The sequence below is a fragment of the Eptatretus burgeri genome, chromosome 6 (genome assembly GCF_056783735.1).
Source record: "Eptatretus burgeri isolate ZD-2024b chromosome 6, Ebu_testis_v1, whole genome shotgun sequence".
In the NCBI taxonomy this organism is placed as follows: Eukaryota; Metazoa; Chordata; class Myxini; order Myxiniformes; family Myxinidae; genus Eptatretus; species Eptatretus burgeri.
In genome coordinates, this window is record NC_140966.1 from 62,451,997 (window position 1) to 62,475,190 (window position 23,194).

General features: G+C 43.0%; 1 protein-coding gene across 6 annotated transcripts in view; it reads left to right on the plus strand.

Moving 5' to 3' along the window:
• Positions 1 to 15,113, plus strand: part of RAD54L (RAD54 like) — a 115,264-nt gene extending 100,151 nt beyond the window's left edge. For 3 of the 6 annotated variants that reach the window (XM_085885341.1, XM_085885340.1, XM_085885337.1), the window contains 5 exons: positions 6,762 to 6,885; positions 8,350 to 8,428; positions 13,524 to 13,703; positions 13,776 to 13,966; positions 14,319 to 15,113. In XM_085885341.1, the coding sequence (XP_085741467.1) occupies positions 6,762 to 6,885; positions 8,350 to 8,428; positions 13,524 to 13,703; positions 13,776 to 13,966; positions 14,319 to 14,517 (773 nt within the window). In that variant the 3' untranslated portion in view covers positions 14,518 to 15,113. Of the gene's footprint in view, positions 1 to 6,761; positions 6,886 to 8,349; positions 8,429 to 9,208; positions 9,253 to 9,443; positions 9,509 to 13,523; positions 13,704 to 13,775; positions 13,967 to 14,318 lie in introns of those variants that run through there. The other 3 variants (XR_015059269.1, XR_015059270.1, XM_085885338.1) reach the window with 3 other exon arrangements.
• The last annotated feature ends 8,081 nt before the right edge of the window (positions 15,114 to 23,194 follow it).

The window sequence follows — 23,194 nt, forward strand, 5'->3', positions numbered from 1 at the left end:
GTGAGCCGCCTATCACGCAAGCTGTTGACTCTCAGAAACTTGTCTTCCGATTGTGTTGTGGCTTTGGGTCTGCCAGACCTCTTACTGTCAGTTTCCTCCAGTTTCCAAGTGCCGTTTGATGGTGTCGGAAACTGTACTCACTGACACCTTGGCTTTTCTTTGCAATTTCTCCAAAGGAAAGACCTACACTTTTAATGGTTATAATGGTCTGTCTGTCTTCCTTTGTTAATTGTCTTTTTCTCGCCATTATGATAGCAATATACTACTTCCTGCAGTGCAATATTGTCCAAGTAATGCTTCAGAGGGTGTCGTAACAGTCTGTTCCAACACTGCTTTTATACAGACAGAGGGTTTGTAACTAATCAACAAAAGTTGGGACACCTGTAGGAATTGTTTGCATCAACTTTCAAGGCTTTCTTTACTTCCATTGCTGCAGAACAGCTGCAGTTGCTAACCCATTACTTGTTCCCTGAAAAGGGCCTTTTTAACATCTCTGAAATTTACATTATTTTTCAGTTTTTGGGAAGCTAAACTTATTTTTTTAACCTTTGGCAGTTTACCGCTTAGCTTTGTACCATTTCAGGTTATTCACTGGACTTGAACTGCTTAAATTTCAGTAAAAACTGGAAAAATGGGGGTGTTCTAAAACTTTTGACCGGTAGTGTATGTATATATCATGTTATTGTTGTGGATCCAGAGTTCGAAGTTCACAACAGGGAGCACTCGGGTCCTTCTTAAACGCCCAGTCCTGAGGCTCTGCACGCCAGTGGGTTGCTGATCAACCATGAGTGCTGATTGGTACTGCCATTCCTGGCAGGGTTTCACTGCTTCGTGTGCGTACCTTACCAGTGGATGGCCGCATCAAGAGTGGGTTTCGTGCCCTCTGTGTACTTGCATTAACTTACCTGATCAGGTGCAGCTGAGCGGAGCTGGCCAAGTACACACCGGCTAACAAGAGCAAATCGTTGGGGTAGAACTTCCCGAATGGCACTACATTTGGGCTATGTTCATCCAATGGAGGAAAGACCACAATGAACTGGGTATATTTATGAAGCTAGGACAAGAAAAAGCATGTGTTCAACTAGAATGACACTCAGTAGAGCACATACTTCTGCCACGCAATGCCTGATCCACAAGAACTTATCGGGCCCAGTACATTTTTGAAATCATTTTTGACCCTTTCTCTCAATGGTGAATAATCACTTAAAAGTTTTAGAATCCGGATCTTCACCAAAATCTTAGCAGTTCGTCCTTGTCACACACCCAACCTGAGCACCCAATTTCATCCGGATATGTCCAAAACTTTTTGATATATCCTGCATACAAGCAAACAGAAAGACAGGCAGATGGGTGAAAACATAACCTCCTTCCACCTTTGGTGGTGGAGGAAATAAGCAAGCATTTGTGGGGTGTGGCAAAAGAAAAAAATATATATATATATATATATATATATATATATATATATATATATATATATATATATATATATATATATATATATATATATATATACACACACATTATACGAGGTCCGTCTAAAAAGTAACGGGACTGACTTCACAGAAATTTTATTCCAAAAAATATATTGAAATCACAGCTTGTCCCCTTCAAAATAGTTTCCCTCCAGTCTCACACACTTGTCCATCTCTTCTTCCACGCTTCGATGCACCACCAGAAGGCTTCTTCTGGAATCCTCCGGAGCTCCGTCGTCACGGCCCGTTTGATGGCCTCCATATCAGGAAATCGGGACTCCTTGATCACCCCCTTGAGCTTGGGGAATAGGAAAAAATCACAAGGGGCTAAGTCTGGTGAATACGGGAGTTGCTCCAGAGTTGGCACGTTCCTCTCCGCCAGAAACTGTCGGATGCTCAGGGCACTGTGAGACGGGGCGTTGTCATGGTGGAGCACCCAGGTGTTGTTCTCCCACAGATCCCTCCTCTTGTCCCAGACTGATCTCATGAGGTGCTGGAGGATCTCCTTGGACACGTATTGATTCACTGTTTGACCCTGTGGTTGAAACTCGAAGTGGACGATGCCCTTGATGTCAAAAAACGCGATGAGCATCACCTTGACCTTCAACTTCGACTTCCTTGCTTTCTTTGGTCTTGGTGATGCCAGACTTTTCCACCGACGACTCTGCCGTTTGGTCTTGGGATTGTATTCGAATATCCACGATTCATCGCCAGCAATGACTCTCCCGAGCAGGTCTGGATCATCCTCGAGGCGCTCGATAATGTTATAATATATATATATATATATATATATATATATATATATATATATATATATATATATATATATATATATATATATATATATATATATATATATATATATATTGCTGGAATGTTGCAAAAGACTGTGACGCAACCCATTAATTCAAGTTGTGTAAGTGGAGCACACAGCAGGCTCAGTCCCATTACTTTTTAGACTGACCTCGTACACGCACATGTGTACAAAAGAGAAGACACAGGGCAGAGGTAAACCGATAATGAACTTCTGCAGTCTTAATTATGCTAACACAGGTGCCATCAGAATCCTTCCCAAGGAAATTGTATTGTAAGGTGTATGGACCATGTCCTGGCACTAGCTCTGCCCATGTGAAGGTTCAGCAGTGTAAATGGCTGAAGTCGCTCCGCGCTCTGCTACGCGATTGAGCTCCAAGAGTAGCATGACGCCAGGGTATTTGCTTGTGCTCTCCAACCATGAACATTTGCTGGACATCCAATGGGGGCCGTAATTGAGCTGAGCGCTCGGGCTATCCACACTATGTTGAACTGAGCCGAGCACACACTCATGCCCTGAGCTAGATGTCAAAACGTTCAGACTCGAGCACTTACCATAATGCATGGGCTCCCCCCCCCCCGCCCCCCAACCCGGTCTCTTGCCTTGTCCAGAGGGTGAGGATAAGCGAGCTTGGGTTGTGGTCCGATGGTGTGGGGGAATTATTATGTAGGCATTGTGGTGGTCGGAGGAATGTTTTGTAGCGTTGTGGTTGGAGTGTGGTAAAGGTTTGAGGTGAGTGCCTGTTGGGTAATGGTATGTGATTTGAATGTGAAAGGTCATGCCTATGCAAATGACTGCCTCTGTTGCTATGGTCTGTAGTGTCTGGAGGGCAGCGGGACTCGGATAGTCGTGAGGGTTGTTGAACTCTGTTTATTGCCCGTCCGAATGCACACTACTACAGACTACACCAGACGCCTCAGGCGGCGCAAACACCTATATCCCTTGCAGGCACGTGACCACCAAAACCACTCCTCCACGCCTCCACAACGCTCCCCGCATTGTGCCCTGCCCCCGCATGCCAGTACACCACACTCCTCCCTCCTAAAAATATGATTATAAAATGACCATCATAATGATAAGCATAATCGGCACAGAATACCATGACATAAAAGCAAAGAGGCACAAAAACGATAATAATCAAAAAGCATAGGCACCACCACACAGAAAACAACCAGAGCCAAAAATGGCATTAATCAGGCGGCCGTGCACCAAAACCCAGACGAGACGGCACAAAAGGAACCGTGCTTCATCTGCTACCCGCAACCCTCATGCCGTTGGTGTCATCCGGCCCATAACTCAGCCGTCTATCCCCATCACACCATATAACGTGTCGATGTGAGCAAGTTGAATTTCAAAGCAATGGACAGGTGCTTGAAAACTGAGTTGCACGACGAACCCACAAAAACCCTGACCGCGTTAAAGATATCAAGAAGCAAGTTGGGAAGCACAGCACCACTACGCAGCAGAAGCGCCCCCAGGCGGCTCATGCTTACACGCCCTCGGACAAGGTCGCGATGACCTCCCGAGCGAACCTCCCCCGGCACCATCAAATTCCCCCGGTCGACAAGGCGGCACATCTCCCCCAGACAGAACCGAATCAGATAAACATTCCGAGCCTGGAAGCCCCGCGGCGCCAGCGCGGTCGACCTTGGCGAGACCAGAGGTTTGTGCTGCACGGCGCCAGGCCCGTCTGACCTTGGCCAGATCAGGGATGGGCGGTGACTGAACAGCGCCGTCGGCTGGGCGCACCATCAGTCCCATAACAAACCCACGCATCACATCCAGCCGAGATCTCAACGCACGTCCGAACGACCTTGGCGAGAACAGAGGTTTGCGCTCCAGGGCGCCAGGCATGTCTGACCTTGGCGAAACCAGGGGTGGGGGTAACGCTTAACAGCGAACCAGCCCCGGCTCTGAGCCGATCTCTGAGTCCCACACCAAAACCGCGCATCCAACCCAAACGAGAAAACCATGCACGTCCACACGGACGGTCAGTGCAGCCTGGAGACATATCAGTGTCATACAACAACAAAAACATTGTCTGCTCCAATGCAACCTTCCCCTCACGTACAGCGCGTCCTCCCAGCATAATCCCCACACATGACAGGGTAGCGAACCGTGGGCTGCCCTCGCAGCTGGAGATCGGCAAGACCTCTTTATTCGCCACGATCGCCCCCAAGCCCTTCACACCACATCGATCATATCGGACATCCCATCGATTGATCCCAGCCAAACATATTATGCTCACACGCGAACTGTCGGCATTTATTTTAACAATGCTAAATTGCATCACTCGTGCAGCGAGAATCAAATACGCAACAATGAGCAACCCATGAATCGCATCGTGTGTACGCCCCTTTAACGCGACCGGCTCGCTCCAATCCCCCGCTGAAATCGCCTGAACGACGTGGGTGTGCACTGTATCATGAGCGCAGCAGGAGCGCGAGAGCCAGTCGCCGCTGGCATGGCTCCCATTGCTCCAGACCCGCATATCTTCATCGCCGGAAGCAATGAACGGCAGCCCATGTTGCATCGCCGCGGCTCCTGCCGCCAGAACCTCGCCCTCGGGTCTCAAAGGAGGCACAGGTGCACCTGGAGGTACGAACTCCGAAACAGGAACCGCGAGCCCCTCCCCTCGCACCACAAACCGCGGGAGCGCAACCGGCTGACCTTGATGGGCGACCAAGACGTGTGCCCTGCCAACTGCCGGTAGCGCTTCACCGGTGTACGTGTGCAATGCGAGGGTAGCCCTAAAAAGACGTAGACCGGGAAGTGCATGAGCGGACTCAACTCGAAACACGATCGGTGCCCCGATCATCTCGACCTCCACTGTCATTGGTCTTGTCACCTTCAGACCAATTGAAAACAGGTTCAACATCGGCAGCATCTCCCACTCCGGGTCGCCGGGATTGCTATGCTCAGGCTGCAAGACTCGACCCAGGGCGTAAAAGTGTACGCCATGCACAAAACACCGTACCGGCAGTCGGTCTCGACCCGGGACGTAGGGGTAGCTTCACACACCGCCATCCTTTAGCCGTGGCCTCGCAGAAACCATTCCCGAGGCTTGCAAAGCAGAAACAAAACGAACTCTGAGTCGAGCTGGACACTCCTCCGCCATGAACTTGCAAGCCACGGCCGAATGCTTCACCCGTGCCACGAAATCTGCAATGCGCTCCTCCGCACCCTTCGCGAGGTGATCGAACTGGTATCGAGCTAGCTGCAATGACTTCTCCGGCGCCATGTGGGCTTTCATCTTCCCTACCAAGTCTCGAAACGACAGCCCGTCGTCACTGGGCTTATCCGGCGCTACTAAATCACTTAGTAGCCGATAATGTTCCGTTGATAGCGTGGCGAGCAAGATCGATTTGCGTTTGCTTTCATCGTCTACATCATTCACGTGGAAATAGCACCCCAATTGTTCAGAAAACAATTCGAAGTCGTCTCCGACGAAGACAGGCACTCGTCCGTGCGCCGTGCCCTGACCTTCCGCCATCCTCTAGCCGTCCTGTGACGGCGAGACGCCTGGCTGCAGGACTCGACCCGCACCGAAGACTGTGCGTGCGGGCGCGCAAAACTTGCGATGCGCTTCTCTGGGACCCTCGCCAGGTGTTGAACTCGAACCGTGTGAGTTGCGCTGAGTTTCTCGCTTCAGCGATCCAATCGCCCCGGCCAAAGACTCCAAGTCAATACCGACGCAACCCAGGCACTTTGCACACGCCGATCCGAAACGGACTCGTCGCCAGTGTAGTGTCCAGAGGGCAGCGGGACTCGGATAGTCGTGAGGGTTGTCGAACTCTGTATATTGCCCGTCCGAATGCACACTACTACAGACTACACCAGACGCCTCAGGCGGCACGAACACCTATATCCCTTGCAGGCACGTGACCACCAAAACCACTCCTCCACGCCTCCACAACGCTCCCCGCATTGTGCCCTGCCCCCGCATGCCAGTACACCACATGGTCTGCATGCTTGTGTGTTGGAGAGGTCATGTCTGCAAAGTCAAATGGATAACGAATGGGAGTACCTATGTATGTATGTGTATATATATGTGTATATATATATATATATATATATATATATATATATATGTGTATATATATATATATATATATATATATATATATTATATACATGTGAGCAAGTTGCTCGTGCCCACACGGTAGTCTAAATGGGGTAGGGATGGAGACGGAAAAATGCGAATGGAGTCTTCTGTCATCGAGCTGGCAAGCTGGGAGCAACAATTCACATTTATTGCCACATCTCGTGCAATTTAAATGCTCTAATGGTGGTGAGGTGCTCCATTTGAAACTGTGCGTTTGACATATGTAGCTTTTTGATGCCTGGGGTCCATAATAAAATTTGATCTTGGTGTCAAAGCCAGTGACCAATTGCAAATTAGTAGTGGGATGATAATATTGTGTTATTTGCTCGTTTATTCATTCTTTGCTGTTTTCATGATGCTTCTTCCTCAGCAAAAATGTCAGTGTTGGATTACATCCTGGCAGTGACTCGCTCCTCGACCAGTGACAAAGTTGTCTTGGTCTCAAACTACACACAAACTCTGGACCTGTTTGAAAGACTATGTGCTGCTCGGAAGTGAGTACACATCCAGAGGTCTATTTTCAACACCTTTTTATTGTGTTCCAGTTTCTTCTTGGTCTTATTAATATCGAGTAAACAAGAGCTGTAATTAAAATTGCCAAGGAAGAGCTCCAGTTATTTAGCCGTCAATAAGCTTATAATGTGTTTTGCTTCTGCAGTGTTACACTCGAAAATGGTATGAAAAGCAACAATTGAAGAAGATAAATTGGGGGGGTAGGTTGGATCGAAGTTTCGAAATGATGGGAGTGAAGTTGGGTAAGAGAGGGAAGGAAAGAAAGAAAGAAAGAAAGAAAGAAAAGTGTTTGAGAAGGGAAAATATGTGTGTGCGTGCGTGCGTGCGTGTGTTATTCATAAAGCTGAAGCATAATATTTTCTCCCTGCTAACCCCCATCTCTCTCCGTCTCCGGATTGTTTATCTTCAGATGGTGTTTGCCTGTGGGCTGTATTTATAGTATCCATCCATCCATTAGGACCATACTCTGTGCAGAGCGTTGGTGCCGCCGAAGCAGTCTCCTTGGCTATTGGGAACAATCCTGGATGGGTCGCCACTCCGACACAGTATACCAGCATGCTGGCACTCATTTTGCCGACCTCGGAAGGATGACAGGCAGAGTCAACCCCACCTGGTGTTAATTCAACAGCTGAGCGGGATTTGAACTCAGGACCCTAGGATCCCAAGCCCACTACCCTAACCATTAAGCCAACACCAGGCATATTTATAGTATGACCGGTAGAAAATGGATTTCAGACATTTTTTTTCTTTCTATCTTCACTGTTATTCTATGCAGAATCATTTTGATGAGACGGTATGAATCAAAATTAACGCTCCACTGCATGGCTGCCTTCCCTTCTCTTCCTTCCTCCTCGCTCCCCCTCCCACCTCTCCACTCTCCCCTCCCACCTCTCCCCTCTCTCTCTTCCCCCCTCCCTTTTTCTCCCCCCCCCTGCCTGTATTCATGTCAACGAAGCGATGGGTGGTACTTCCTAGTCGGTATTGCTTTGCCACCAAAGCCTGGGTTCGAGTTTGATTTTTCGACCTGGGTTTGAATCTTGACCCAACTATAAACTGTCATGATGTTTTGCATGCAGGGCGAGTCATCGTTGTGTGTCCCGTACCTCGGATGGTCATTAAACTGGAAATCCCATCTGCTGGCATTAGTTAGTGGACATTAAAGATTGCATATTGTCTTTTTGCAAAGAGTAGGCGAGTTATCGCCCAAGACCCTGAACAAATTCTAAATTCCTGCACACTCGGTTGAATGTTTGGCAAAGCCAGCCAGTTCATAAGCCTTAAGGGGGTAGGCAATTCTGCCTTAGTATCACAAATTCTGCTGTCAACCTTGGCATCGGTTTAAATTTTATCTGGTAGGGGGAAAGAAATTGTATAGCAGGAAGAATAAATTGATGAAATTATTTCTTCTGTTCAACTCACCACCATATTTCTTGTGCACTCTATAGGTATCTGTACGTACGACTCGACGGGAGCATGTCCATCAAAAAGCGAGCCAAGGTGGTGGAGCGTTTCAACAATCCCTCGGTACACCACCTCACTCAAATGATTCACTTGTTTTATTCATGAAAATGTCTACTTCTGATCACAATTTTAACTTGGAAAAAGGAGAAATTTAGTCTCTTTAATTTGATGATTCCACATGGGAAGTTTGGGCCTAAAGCTTCATAGTTCCACCAATTTTTGAGGCTCAATCAGGTTGCAGATTAAGTGGTCCGAATGAGGCATCGGTGTTCAATTGTTCACTTCCTCTTCAATTTAAACCAGCAACTTAATGCAGCTTCCATGATGGTGATAGATCAGGAATGGTCCCACTGAGTTAATGTGATCAATCCAAAGATTGATCCACCCAAGGAATTTGGTCCAGAAACATGTTCTTTGAGGAAAATACCAAGATCTTTTTAACATCCACACCACAGATGAAGCAACATCCCATCTGAAGCATGGTGTGTGCTCAACCTAATGTTATGTTCAGTTAATTATGTTCAGCATCGAGTTGCCAGCAGGCTGTCCTGTTGCCTTTTAACCATATACAGAATCAAAAATGTTACAAAGCAGTCATTATGAGTTTGAGCCATGTGATGCAGTGAAACGTGAGATTAAGGACATGGTGGGGAAGAGAGCCTTTATAATTTATGTGGCATGGTTTGTTTTGCAGAAATGTCGACTTTTTCATGACACCGGTCCATTTTAAGAAAAGTAAATAATTGCATGGTAAAGCTGCATATTTATGCATGATGTTCCACATAATAATGCATGACCTCTCGACATGATGCTCTACACAACCCTCTTTTCCTTTTTTTGCAGATGACTCCACATTGTTATGTAAAGTACCGCCATCCCACTGACAGGTAGACAGCAGCTCTGCCTTTCTTCTGATCTGGAATGGTTACATGCTCGTCTGACAAATAGAATGTCTTTCAATCCTCATTCTTCTTTCATATGGCTCAAGTGTGGGATCTATGAAATAAAAGTTGCTGTCCTCTGCCAACAGTGGGCATGTAACATCATACTTTGTAGCTCCTGCCATTCCCTTTTCCAGGTGATGAGATGGGCAGTCCTGCATGAGATTGTCTGCAGTCTGGAGGTTTCCACATTCCCATTAAGGTGATTCTGCAGGTCCAGATGTTGCTGCTAAACTGGCCAACACCATTTCGGAGCTGGTTCAAGCGGCACCATTCCTTCAGGGACAAGTCACATACTGGAGGTTTAGTGGAGGTGGAAATATATTGTAGATGGCCTTCAGATTGGTGAGGTCACCGCAAGTTAATTTGCCATGTGTGTCTGCCAGACCCATCATCTGAAGTGATGCAAGGTTGGGGCTTTTTTTTGGAGGTTGGCTGCAAGGTTGGCCCTTCTCTCATGAAGGGCTTGCTGCTTTTCAATTGGTGGGGTGGGAGGGCAATTCTTCCATGGCTTTGTTATGTCGTGGATGTTCTGAGTTGCGAGAAGCTTTGAGAGCTGCCTGTCTGTTAGTAGCTAGACGTATCCGTCATGTGATTGTGGTAAATGCCAGCAAGAATTGTGAGGGAGTCGGTGGGTGTGGGCTGTACACATTGACTGATACCCCTCAGAGATGTTGATCTGCCCATCAATGTTCTTTGTGTGATGGCTTCTGTCCCAAGCAAGACCATTCTGCAGGGACATACACTAATGCGAGTGTTGCGGTTTGGAGGGTGGAGAAGTCATGGCAACAGAGTTTGCGGATCAAGTAGATTCTTGCAGCTACTTTTATTGCTACCTTTTCTGTTTGTTGCCTGAAGGTCACAGCCCGATAGAATTGCACGCGAAGGTAGCTAAGCGAGGTGGTGTTCAGCTTGACTCTCAGCTATCTCTATCTCTCAGTTCAGCTTGATTCTCACCTCCACTAAATCTCCAGTATATTCTGCAGATGGAAGGACAGATCATGCTGTTTCTGAGCATTGAGATGGAGGTACCATTGGTGGCAGTCGAGGCTCATTGTTACAATATCTCAGCTTCATGTCATCAACTTTCTTGAATGTCTTGCTTGCATGCAGGATGACAAGATCATCAGCTTAGGCAAGTTTGTTTCCTGTTGTCTTGGGGAGGTCTGATGTATACATGTTGAACAGAAGTGGTGCTTGGACAGAGCTTTGAGGAATTTCATTATTGAGTGTATGACCGACTGGGCAAACCATTCAGGAGAACCCAGAAGCAGCGACTGGATGTTATGTCCAGATGGTCGTATTCAAGTATATTGTGCAGTTTTAGCAAGAGGGGTGACATGACAGCTGACCTTGTGGTTCACCCTCCAATAATTTTATTCGACCAATGGGTTGTCATAATTTCAGGGACATGCATGTCAAGATCTATTTCAATCCCACTACCTTGCTCTGCCATGAGTCTAGATCTTGCATACAAAAAATAATTCCTGGCAGACTGGGCATCTTCTGTTGTTCCAAGTCATTTATTGAAAAAAAATCAGTGTCCAAGGCCTTTGTCCATAGCTGTGGTGTCCAACTATTCCCTGTAACCCTCAAAACGATCCAATGGATCAGTCACACAGCTGCAGTCTGCCTGTCAGTACTGTAGGATGGAGGTACTTTTACGGTTCAACGTGGAGTTTAAATTCTCAAAATGCAGGTTGACCGCACACCTTCACTCCTTTGGTTTACTTTTCTCTGATTTGTGGAAACACATTCTTGAGGTTGTTCAACCTGTCTTCCTTCAAGAGCTTCAAACAGGCTTGTCACCAACATTTCATGCCATTTTCTGTCCCTACCCATTGTTTTCTACCCTGATGAATCTTACCTAATTCAATGCTCTTACTTCGTCCCCCTGTCAATTTGTCACCTTACTTTTCCATTGGCCGCGATCTTGTCTATAATGATAAATTTCAGTGTATCTCCTCCAAAACCATGAAACCAAACGACCTGAAACTTTGCATGCACACTCGGGGGAACTCCAAAGTAGTGCATGAATGAAAATTGGGTGTTTGGGTTAATTTAAACACCCCCTTTGAAAATAAATAATGACCATATTTAATTATCCTTTATCAAGGAGTCATCCTTGGTCAGCCCCTTTATCAGCCAGCTCTCCCTTGCTGGGTCATAATTCACCATTTTGGGGGGGCCTGCCCAATAATGCCTTGAACTTGGAAAAAGCCACAATGGTTTCTGAATGACAAAGCGCTCCAAAAAATTTTTTCCCCACTTTCCTCATTCATATCATCAAATACCTCATCTTAATACCTCCAAATCACTGGATACATTGTAATGCTTATAAACGCCCGGGGACTCCAGTGTTTGTGGCTGTATTTAATTTCCACACATGCGGTAACTTCTAGCATCTTTTAAACCGAGTCGAATTTCAATTTTTTAACTTCTTAATTGACTTCAGCAGCATTTCCAACTACTTTAAAAAAAAAAAAGTGTTAATTTGTCCAATTTGGCCATTCCAGGTGTCTAAGAGTGATGTTTGTTATAAGTGATGACGAAACGCTTGCCAAGTCAGCGCGGTCATTAAACGCCATATGGTAACGACTGCCGTGTCAAACAATGTGCGAATTGCACAAATTAACACTTTTTATTTTAGCAGTCGGAACTGCTGCTGTGTTTAATTCTGCATTTTAAATTTTGAAATTTTGTTCAGGTGAAGATATTCTCGAGCTTATCTAATTTCAGCTGTTATTCTTATAAACGTCCAGAGTAGTATTGACACATTATTTAATACTCCGGATGGTGGCTGTCCAGACGGTGGTCATCTCTGGACATGTCTGGGCGGTGGTCATTTCTGGACATGTCCGGGCGGTGTTCATTTCCAGGTGATGTTTGTCACCAGACCTGTTCGGACGGTGGGTATCTCGGGACCATGCTTTCAGTATGACGGGTAGAAAATGGATTTCAGACACATGCAACTCTGGCCATTTATAAACATTACAGCTGAAATGCCGTAAGCTCGAGTCTAGATTGTATTGACCTGAACCAAATTTCAAAATTTAAACTTTAGAAATGAACTTGGCAGCAGTTCCGACTGCTGATAGAAAGTGTTAATTTGTCCAATTCGCACTTTGTTTTATAATCTAGTCGTCTCTGGACGGTGTTTAGTGTGACCCAGCCAGCCATTCCTTATCAACCATTTCATTGGTGTTCTTGCTTGAGTACTTTATAGTAGTGGGTAGAATTGATTCCAAAGTACCAGATTCCATCCATGGAATTCAAAGGAATCAAGTCCTTAACCAGAATAAATGTCGATTGCAAGTAATTCCTACTTTATAGAAAGAAGCGTTTTTTTGTTGTTTTTTGGGGGGGAGGAGAGTGTGAATTTACCCCCCGTTAGCCACGTTCCGGTTACACATAGCCAGGTAATATATTGAAAAGGAACATGCCCCTGGGGCAATTCCATTTGCAATGCAGCAGCAAAAACAAATCAATTGCATACTACACACTCCCCAAGGGCACGTTACTTTCAAATGGTAAAGCGTGCTGATTGCTTTGATGACTGATGGATCGGCAATACAGAGACTGATAAAGTTTTGACCATGTTGTTCAAAAGGTCCAGAAATGCAGTTTGGAACTATTTTGGGAAGGTTAAAGAAGACTGCCTGAAAGTTGCATGCTCACTTTGTTCAACAGACATTGTTCATCACTGTAAGCCGTCCAATATGCTATAAAATTTTGAAAACTAAACACCAGAGAGGGTACCTGTTGGTAATGATTAAGAATGCGATTTCAAAGAAACCAAAGTCTGCAACAGCAACAAGTTCACTTTCGCAATCGACGATCGAAAGCACATTCATCCCGGAACACTGCCTTCTCTTCCCCCATCTTTCCTTTCTCCCCCCTCCTCTCCTTGCTCCACCACCTCTCTTTACTCTCCATCACTCCCCCCTCCCCCCCTTAGTATTCCCATCAGCGAAATGGCAGGTGGTATTTACTGGTATTAAATAAAATCAAGTTTCACTGCAGTCCATTTTATGAATATTGGTAATACAAGCTAAAAGAAAGAGTTCAGCTTTACGAAAGCATGTCTTAGCTATCCATATTTTGACCACTAATGCTTTATAAATCACTAATTTTAGGTGAACATGGCAATGGTGGCACTCTTGTGTTTTTATCAAGACTAACTTGTTGGCTTTTACACTGTTCCACTGCCCAAGCAGAGCCCAGAATTTATATTCATGTTGAGCAGCAAAGCTGGCGGTTGCGGATTGAACTTAATTGGAGCAAACCGCCTGGTCATGTTTGATCCCGACTGGAATCCGGCAAACGACGAGCAGGCCATGGCGCGGGTGTGGCGTGACGGACAGAAGAAAACGTGCTTCGTATACCGCCTTGTTTCAGTAAGAATTTGTGCATGTGGTTAGAATAAAACTCGAGTGTTTTCATTATGGCAACAGCATTGGTGTATGAAGTGTGTTGGTCACTTTCTGATCCTACAGACTGGAACCATAGAGGAAAAGGTTTTGCAACGTCAGACTCACAAGAAGGCTTTGAGTAGCTGCGTGGTGGACAAGGAGACCGATGTCGAGCGGCACTTTACATGGGGTGAACTTCGTGACCTATTTGTACTCAACGAAGAAACCACGAGCGACACTCATGACAAGTTTGTGCCTCACCCCACTGGGTGTCATTCCTCTGATACAAAGTCTGTCAGCAAAAATTCAAACTTCCAAAATACTTTTGGATTCGGGGAGAAGGGATGGAAACAGTATTTTGGGCTGTCCTGTTTCGCTTTCCCATCTGAGCACTGAGCTTAAGATACTGACTGGGACCCTGGAGTCAAATGCCACATTGCATCGATTTCTTTTCTCATTTCACCAAATTAATGGTGAAGTATACTGTCTTCTAATATCCTTGCCTTACATGTGATAGGTGTACAAGTTCATATGAAAGAATGAAACTCTTGATTTCCTTTCTCATCCCAAACACCAACCCCTCTCCATCTTTGCCCATAGATTTCGCTGCCGTCGTTGTGTGAACGGCATCCAGGTGCGCGCACCTTCAGAGGAAGCAGACTGTACGTCGGATTTATCACAATGGCAGCACAGTACCGAGAGGCGCCACCTGCCAGACGCTGCACTCCGTGCTGCTTGGGATGCTGGCATTTCCTTTGTGTTCCATCAACGCTCTCACGAGCCTCGCGCTCTCGTGTGAACCCGTGTGTACTTTATCCTAAAGGTGTTACGTTTTTTTTCAAGTCCTTACATTCCTTGCTGTGGAACCACCTTCGCAAGCCTCAGGAAGCAAATGAGAACTTTGGGTGGAAACTTTTTTTTAACTCAGAAATGTAGCACGTCACCAGGCAAAGAATTGACAAATGGTGTCATGAACCTCCACCATTGTTTCAGCAGTGACAGTGATCTACTGTCGTGGTTGCCATAACAATGGCTCCGTTGATGGTTTGCTGTCATGTTGCATGTGCAAGACTGCTCCATACTACTGTAAAGCAAATTAAGTGCTGTTTTGATTTGGCCGTTTAAATTTCCCACTTCTCCTTGCGAACAGTTTGGAGCAAGGCTGGCGGATTATGTCTCAGAATTCGGATGCTTGTGAATTCTAACCTTTGCTACCCACCTCAAAAGGATCAAATGATTACTGAACCTTGTGAAGGGGATGGGAGGAGGGGAGGTAAACTTGCTGACGTCGATTCATATGTAAAACGACTGAAACGGTTCGTCATTTTCCTATGTAACATATTTGCTTATCATATTTGTCAAAATGAAGGGGGAATAAAATTTATTTTTGCATCACCTTTGGAGAAAAAAAAAAGGAAAAATAACAAACACTCACAATCAATAGATTCATCTCTTCTCTTCTGGAAAGTTCCGACAAATGATGGCGATCTGTCTGCTTCGGGGGATGTTTTCCTTAGTAATAGGACTCTTCGTTCTTCAGAATTTCGTGAGTGAACTCAAATCTCACTTTATCCTTGAGGGTGGGATATTAAAAACTGACATGCTCTTGGGCACAGTGTAGACACATCCATAATCAAGGAGAAGTGAAGAAAGTTTACATAACACATGGTTGGTTTTCCTATACAGAGGTCTCTGTCTAACCCAGTGGTCTCCAACCTTTTTGAACACAAGATTAAGTTTAGAATATAAATGCAACACAATATCTACCCTTAAGAATTCTACTTTACTAAAACTCCCAGACAATGTATGTCAAGCATAACATTCACCTATTTGTGTGACACCTGTGTTTCCACACTATCTGTGAGTGCTTTGAAGTCTGGGTTGTAGTTTGAGATGGCCAGTCTCGTACAGTCAACCAGATGGGCACCTGTGAGATGAGTGCGATAGTTGGACTTGATGAATTTCATCTGGGAAAACCCCATCTCATGGAGTTACGTGAATCAAAGTAGGCCTTCACCTTGAGTGCACAGGATGTCAGAAGAGTGCACTTCATTCTGTTTACAAGTTCCCAAAAATCTTTGTCCCTTGACCTAACTTTCAGCTCGGTCATTTTGCATGGTGAATTATCTCCATTTGCTGTCATTTCTCCAATGTCCACTTGAAGAAAATAATTTGAGATAAACAATGATTCATTCCATCTTCTCTCTCACCTGAAATCGTTTGTTGAATTCCTTTTCCAATCTATTCAGGTGGTCACAGAATTTTTTTGGATGGAACCCTTTCTCTTTGATGTTTTGTCGGATTTTCACCAGCATTGGGAAGTGCTCTGTCACATTGTTCTTCACCTGGGACGACCATCGGCCCAGTTTTAACTTGAACACATTCACAGCACTGATCATGTGTGACGAGTCTCTGTCCCTCCCCTGCAGTTCGCGATTCAGCTCATTCAATTTTACTATTATATCTGAAAGAAACCCCAAGTTTAGCAACCACTTATCTAAAAGCTTTCTGTACACTTCATTTCTTGATTCAAGAAAGGTGACAATTTCAGGGATCAGATATAAAAATCTGGAGGACTTTTCCTCAACTTAACCAGCTCAGATCTTCATGAAGGAGTAGTTCATCGCAGGTAGCATCAAGCTCATCGAGGAACGATTTGAACATGTGATTTTACAGAGTTCTGGCACGAATTGAGTCGACAATCTTAACAACTGTCATTACATGTGAAGTCAATCACCTTGCTTGCTCGTGCTTGTTTGTAGATAACTTCAGCAACTCCTCTTCTTCTTCTTCTTCTTTCGGCTGCTCCCGTTAGGGGTCGCCACAGCGGATCATCCGTATGATCCGCATAGTGATTTGGCACATGTTTTACGCCGGATGCCCTTCCTGACGCAACCCTGGTCACCTCTTACGAGACACAGGGATATGGTACACCTATTTTAACCGGGGTATACACCGGCCCAGTACACTGGTACTCATTTCGCCGACCTCGGAAGGATGACAGGCTGAGTCAACCCCCTGGTGTATTATTTCAGTGGCCCAACGGGGCTTGAACTCAGGACCTTTTGGATCCCAAGCTGCTGCCCTAACCACTGCGCCAACACCAGGCTAACATCTTCAGCAACAAAGGAGGGGAATTCAGCATAATTTCTGCAAAGTGCAATAAAGCCTGCATTAACACCCAGCATTGCCGGTGCACCATCAATTGTGATTGCAAACAGTTTCTGATCGGAATGATGTTCTCAGTCACATGCCCTTCAAATTCGTTGCAGACATCCTCACTTCTTATCCTCTCTGAATGGCAAAATAGTTAGAAAGTCCTTTGTTGTTGAGTCTTGGCCATGCGAACAAAAACAATCTGGGCTGCATCCATCAAGTCTACTGATTCATGTGGCGTGAGAAACATTCACAGTGTGATAAGTGTTGGTGTATTTGCTGAGATGTGTCCTGGGACAATGAGTCCACCCTTCTGGCTACTTTTGAAGTACCAAGTGTCATGCTCTTGATGTCTCGTAATTTCATCTTTGTGTTTAAAGTCTTTCAACAAGGTATCTGCAGCAACCATCATTGTCTCCTTGATAACTTCGCCATGAGTGAATGGTTTCTTTTGTTTCACCAGCAGATGGCTAATGCGAAAGACGCCTTCTTGGACGGCCCTGGCTCCTCGCTCGTCGTTTTGGCTTTTAAGACATGAACTCAAACGAGAAAAAAACAATCCCAGCTAATTCCATATTTTGGTGGTTCGACAACAGGCAATAAGCAACTGATTACGGTTTTGTATGGTGGTCACAGCAGAACAGTGACTACGTCATTGATAGGTAATTGGTTCGTATAAACGCAAATAATTTCTGATTGGTCTCTGTGCCGACATCTTGCTCTTTTTTTTTTTTCTTATTTTTTTAAAACTCTCCAGCAACTTACATTTGCGACCCACAACCTCCACAGTTTTAAATACAACAACCGTATGGTAACTTCGCTTTTTCCACTCTGTGTGTATGTAATGTGTGTATATCTTCTTCTTCTTCTTTCGGCTGCTCCCATGAGGGGTCGCCACAGCGGATCATCCGTATGATCCGCATCGTGATTTGGCACATGTTTTACGCCGGATGCCCTTCCTGACGCAACCCTGGTCGCCTCTTACGACACAGGGATATTGTACACCTATTTTAACCGGGGTATACACCGGCCCAGTACACTGGTACTCACTTCGCCGACATCAGAAGGATGACAGGCTGAGTCAACCCCCTGGTGTATTAATTCAGTGGCCCAACGGGGATTGAACTCAGGACCTTTTGGATCCCAAGCCGCTGCCCTAACCACTGCGCCAACACCAGGGTGTGTGTGTGTGTGTGTGTGTGTGTGTGTGTGTGTGTGTGTGTGTGTGTGTGTGTGTGTATGTGTATGTGTAATGTATATATATATATATATATATATATATATATATATATATATATATATACATATATATATATATATATATATATATATATATATATATATATATATATACATATACATACATACATATACATATATATGTTGTTCGTCTTTCGGCTGCTCCCGTTAGGGGTCGCCACAGCGGATCATCCGTTATGATCCGCATACTGATTTGGCATAGGTTTTACGCCGGATGCCCTTCCTCACGCAACCCTGGTCACCTCTTACGACACAGGGATAAGGATTGGGTTTTGCCATGATTCCGGGCTGCCCTACACCCTCTCATAGCGCGGCCCAGTGCAGAGCGGTGTATATTGCCAAGCCCTGCCGGATCCGATTCTTTTATCGGCTATTAAAAAGCCAGCTAAATAGTCTGGGAGAAAAATGCTCTTTTTCGAGTGAACTGTGCATTTCGGTGTGCCAAGCGTTTTATTAGTGTTTTTATATAATTGAAGTGTGCTGATTCCAAATCCGATTGATGCCACTCTGTCGCCCTTGAGCATTTTTACCTATTTTACTTTTAAGGTACCCCCTATGTGTAAAAAAAATGAAAAAAATTTAATTTATTGAATTTTTCCATTTTTTTCAAATATTACTTATTAATTTATCGCAAGAACAGAAAAATATTAATTATATATTCACGTTATATTTAATATATATGAGATTGAGATTTTAGATAGCCTCAATACAAAATCGTAACAACGACTAATACTAAAAATATATTCAATTTCTAATTTCAATCGGTTCTATAAATGAAATTTGTAAATAAATCTATAACAATGGAATAGGACATGGTATAAGTCCACAGTAGAATTTTACGCATATACTTATGTGCCTATATGTTGAACATATGTCAAGCAAAGTTAACTAAAGTTAGTTTCTACAAAAAGACAAACAGATGAAAAAGGCAAATAAGTAGACAACAGAAAGATAAATAAATAGACAGAAAGACAAAGAAACAGAAAGAAACACAGCTGGAGAGCAGCATTGTCTGAATGTAACTGGTGCTGATTCTAATGGAATGCTCCCTATGGGCTTTCGTAGTAGCATTTCCAAGAATCCAAGATGACATTGCAGTTTTAACTGCAGCAACATTTACCTCAAAAAACACAATTTTATCAGGTAAGATACACACCATTTACCATTCTACCTCGAAGTAAGATATAGTAGACCACAATAATAACTATTACAAGTTGAGATATAAATGTTAATGATGTGTGCAGTCCCTGTTTTCCCATCAAATGAGTGATAATATAAAAAATTCTTGAAATGTATCTGTATTAAAAGAGGGGCTGTGAATTTTTTTTCTGATGGAGGCTCATAAGGGCCACTAAATTTTTTTACTGATATTCAAATGTATCTGTTTTTATTTTACTACTATATTAATTATACTATATTGTAATATCTATTTTAAGTCTTTCATTTTCACATTGGTTTTTCTTTTATGCCATGTATATTAATTTTATGTAATATTATAATTATTGTTCATAATGTCAAGTATATATTATACTACTCGTATTATTGATTATAATTATTTGTGTTGTGTATTATGATGCTTTCATGATAACATGTGCAAACCAAGTTTCCTTTGAATTTGAGGTTTCATAAAATATTATCTTAAATTTACAATATTTTGTATATATATATACATATATATATATATATATATATATATATATATATATATATATATATATATATATATATATATATATATATATATATATATATACATATATATATATATATATATATATACATATATATATATATATATATACATATATATATATATATATATATATATATATATATATATACATATATATATATATATATATATATATATATACATATATATATATATATATATATATATACATATATATATATATACATATATATATATATATATATATATATATATATATATATATATATATATATATATATATATATATATATATATATATATGAGTGCTCAAGTATAGTGATGTACAAAGACAATATAACGACATTTTTCTCCTGTCATTATCTAGGTGCAGATTCAAGTATGACACCGTAACTACTTCCAAAATGTAATGATGACTGATCAAGTTGGTGCACATTGTATTTTCAATTGTGGTCATGAAGGAGGTGTCTACACAGTAAGTCCAGATCGTGTGAAGGCCATAATAGCAGCCAGTAGGATACGTGGCGATGATTTACATGAGAAGTTAACGGAGGATGCTAAAGTATGTTGTCATCGATCCTGTGTATCAACATGTACTTCAAAGACACACATTGAACGATTATAAAAGAGAAATTTTAAGCAAGGGACATCAGGAGAACCAGAAAGGAAACTCACACGTCAGTCAGAGGAAAATGTCTTCTCTTTCAAAAGGGACTGTTTATTTTGTGGTGATATTTGTGAAGAGCGGGACCCCAAGAATCCAAGCAGATTGAGAAGATATTCAATTGTGAGAACTGTGGATTGTCCCCACCACAAGCAGTTCAAAGATGTCATTATGAGTGTATGTGAAATCCGCAACGATGAATGGTCCAGGGAAGTTATTATAAGGATTTTAGGTGCAACTGCTGATCTTCAGGCTGCAGATGCCCGTTACTATCAAGACTATAAAAAACAGTTTATGCACTCAAAATGCATTGATCTATTAACGACCAAAACTACTGATGAAGAAGTAGACATTGCCTTTAATGAAGTCATTGACCATATGATTCATGATGAAAATCACATTTTTAATAGTGTAGAACTGTTAGATATGTTTCATGAGTTTGGTGGTTGTAATCTTTCTCGTAGATCACTTATTAACATAGTGTGTGAGCATTTTGGGGATGCTCTGCTTGTGTTATCCTCACCTGGTGTTACGAGTTTGCTTGTTTTCAGAAAAACATGTAGCCTCAGTATTGTTGAAGCAAATGATGATGGTCCAGCTCTTAAAAAGGTTGCAAGTGACATTGTGAAAGAAACCTCGAAGCCAAACAAATCTATGTACAATGTAGACTCAACCAAGATAATATAAATACTTGTGCAAGTCAAACTCCACTACAGCTTCTTGCGGAATTGAAAGTTCCAGATCTACCATCAGCTTTAGTTGCGAGTGTCATAACCAGCCACATTAATAAGTCTCCTACAGAACTTCAACTTGCAATTACCAACTTCCTGCAAAGCAAAAAGTTCATCACAGAGCTGCATCGTTTTGGTATTACGACTACTTATGATGAGTTCACACAGTTCAAAGCATCTGCTGCTGCTGATGCCATCAAGAACGGAAAACAAAGATGTCCGACACGTAATGGAAAGCTTTTGCAAGCTGTTGGTGACAACTTTGATGCAAATATATCATCCCCTAATGGTCTCAAGCAAACACACAGCATGGCATTGATCATAACCCATGAGAACAAGTCCACCACAGAATGTCAAGATACAAATAAGTGGATAACAAAATTTGGTAAATCAGACCTAAAGGAAATCAAACCCTTGGATGTAGATGCAAGTAGATATGAGGGCCCAAAGAACCCACCAATGCCACAAGATGAAGCTAGACATGCAGTAACAAGTTTAAAGGTCCTTGTAAATCAGGTGGTGTCCTTACAGAGAACACAACAGCTGGACTTCATGTTCTTGAAATCAATTGCCAGTGACGTTGAGATTGCAGAGTACAATGGTTTCAACAAAAAACAAGCTCGACATGCAGGATGGAGCCTCCAACCAGCAACCAGTGTTACATACTTACTATTGATTGACATATGCCCTTCTGATCCTGATACAATTCTAACTTCCATGCATGAGGTCAAGCGTATAACTGAGGAAACTGGACAAGTATACACAGTATTCACAAATGATCAACAGTTGTATAGTCACTGTACAGATGACATGATGGCATCCTGTTGAATTTGAGAAGTTTTTTTCCACGACTTGGTGGCATGCACATGTTGATGTCATTCGTTGGCTGTGTTAGAACACTGATGACAAACTCAGGATTGCAAGACGTCATGCAAGCAGCATTTGCAGGCGTTCCAAATATGTTGCATGTTAAGAAGTTTCCGCAGAACGTAAGAGCTTTACGTATGACTGCTGAAGAAGTTCTTCGGACTGTGCTTGTGAACGATAATGTGCAGGACTTTGAATCAATGATGTCAATGCTTGAACAACATGCAGATGAAAGTCATACTACCCGTCTTTAGCTTGATAACCTGATCAAGCCCGTATTGTTAATGATGCTGTTTGTACGTGCAGAACATGAAGATGAGTGGCCTCTGCACTTACTGGCTGCTGAACGCATGCTTCCATATTTTGGCGCTGCTGCTCATTGGAACTACTTCAGATATGGAATTGTCTATATCATGAAAATGGCAAAGATGCCCATGGTGCTTTTGAAGCATTTCCTTAACAGGGAACATGTTATGAGACATCAGCCAGGTATTTGGAATGGCATATAGAGTGACATGATGATTGAAACGACTATGATGCGAGATGGCCATGGTCCAAATGGAGTGATAGGAAAAACGCTTAACCAGAGAGCTTTGGAACGCTGGGCACTTAGTCTGCTCATCTCAAGTCAACTTCAGAAAGACTTACTAGAACTGGATTCCAAATGCAACACTAAACAAGCAAATACCCATAAGGAAGAGGGGAAGTCCAGAATTAAACCTTCAAGCCAAGGGAAACCTGATGTATGCCGCAGCACACATACACAGCAAGCACAAATAGAGACTGAAGACAAGAATGAGGACACTGATGAAGAGGAGTCTGAGGATAACAGTCTGTGAAAATGTCAAGCGTTTCAACTAGAACTTGCGTTATTAAATTTTGGTTATTATCATAATTGATCTTTGCATCATTCTTCTGCTGGTTAGCAGTGAATTAAGTTGTAGCTGTTTGGTTAAGGTTTATAGAATTAATCATAGAATAGTTATTTAATGGGATTTAAGGGTTTTTATATGATTTAGGTGACAATTTTAGGACAAACAATGTATTTCTACATAAATAGCATTACCGCAGTATGTTATATAATATGCTATATGATATAATTTAT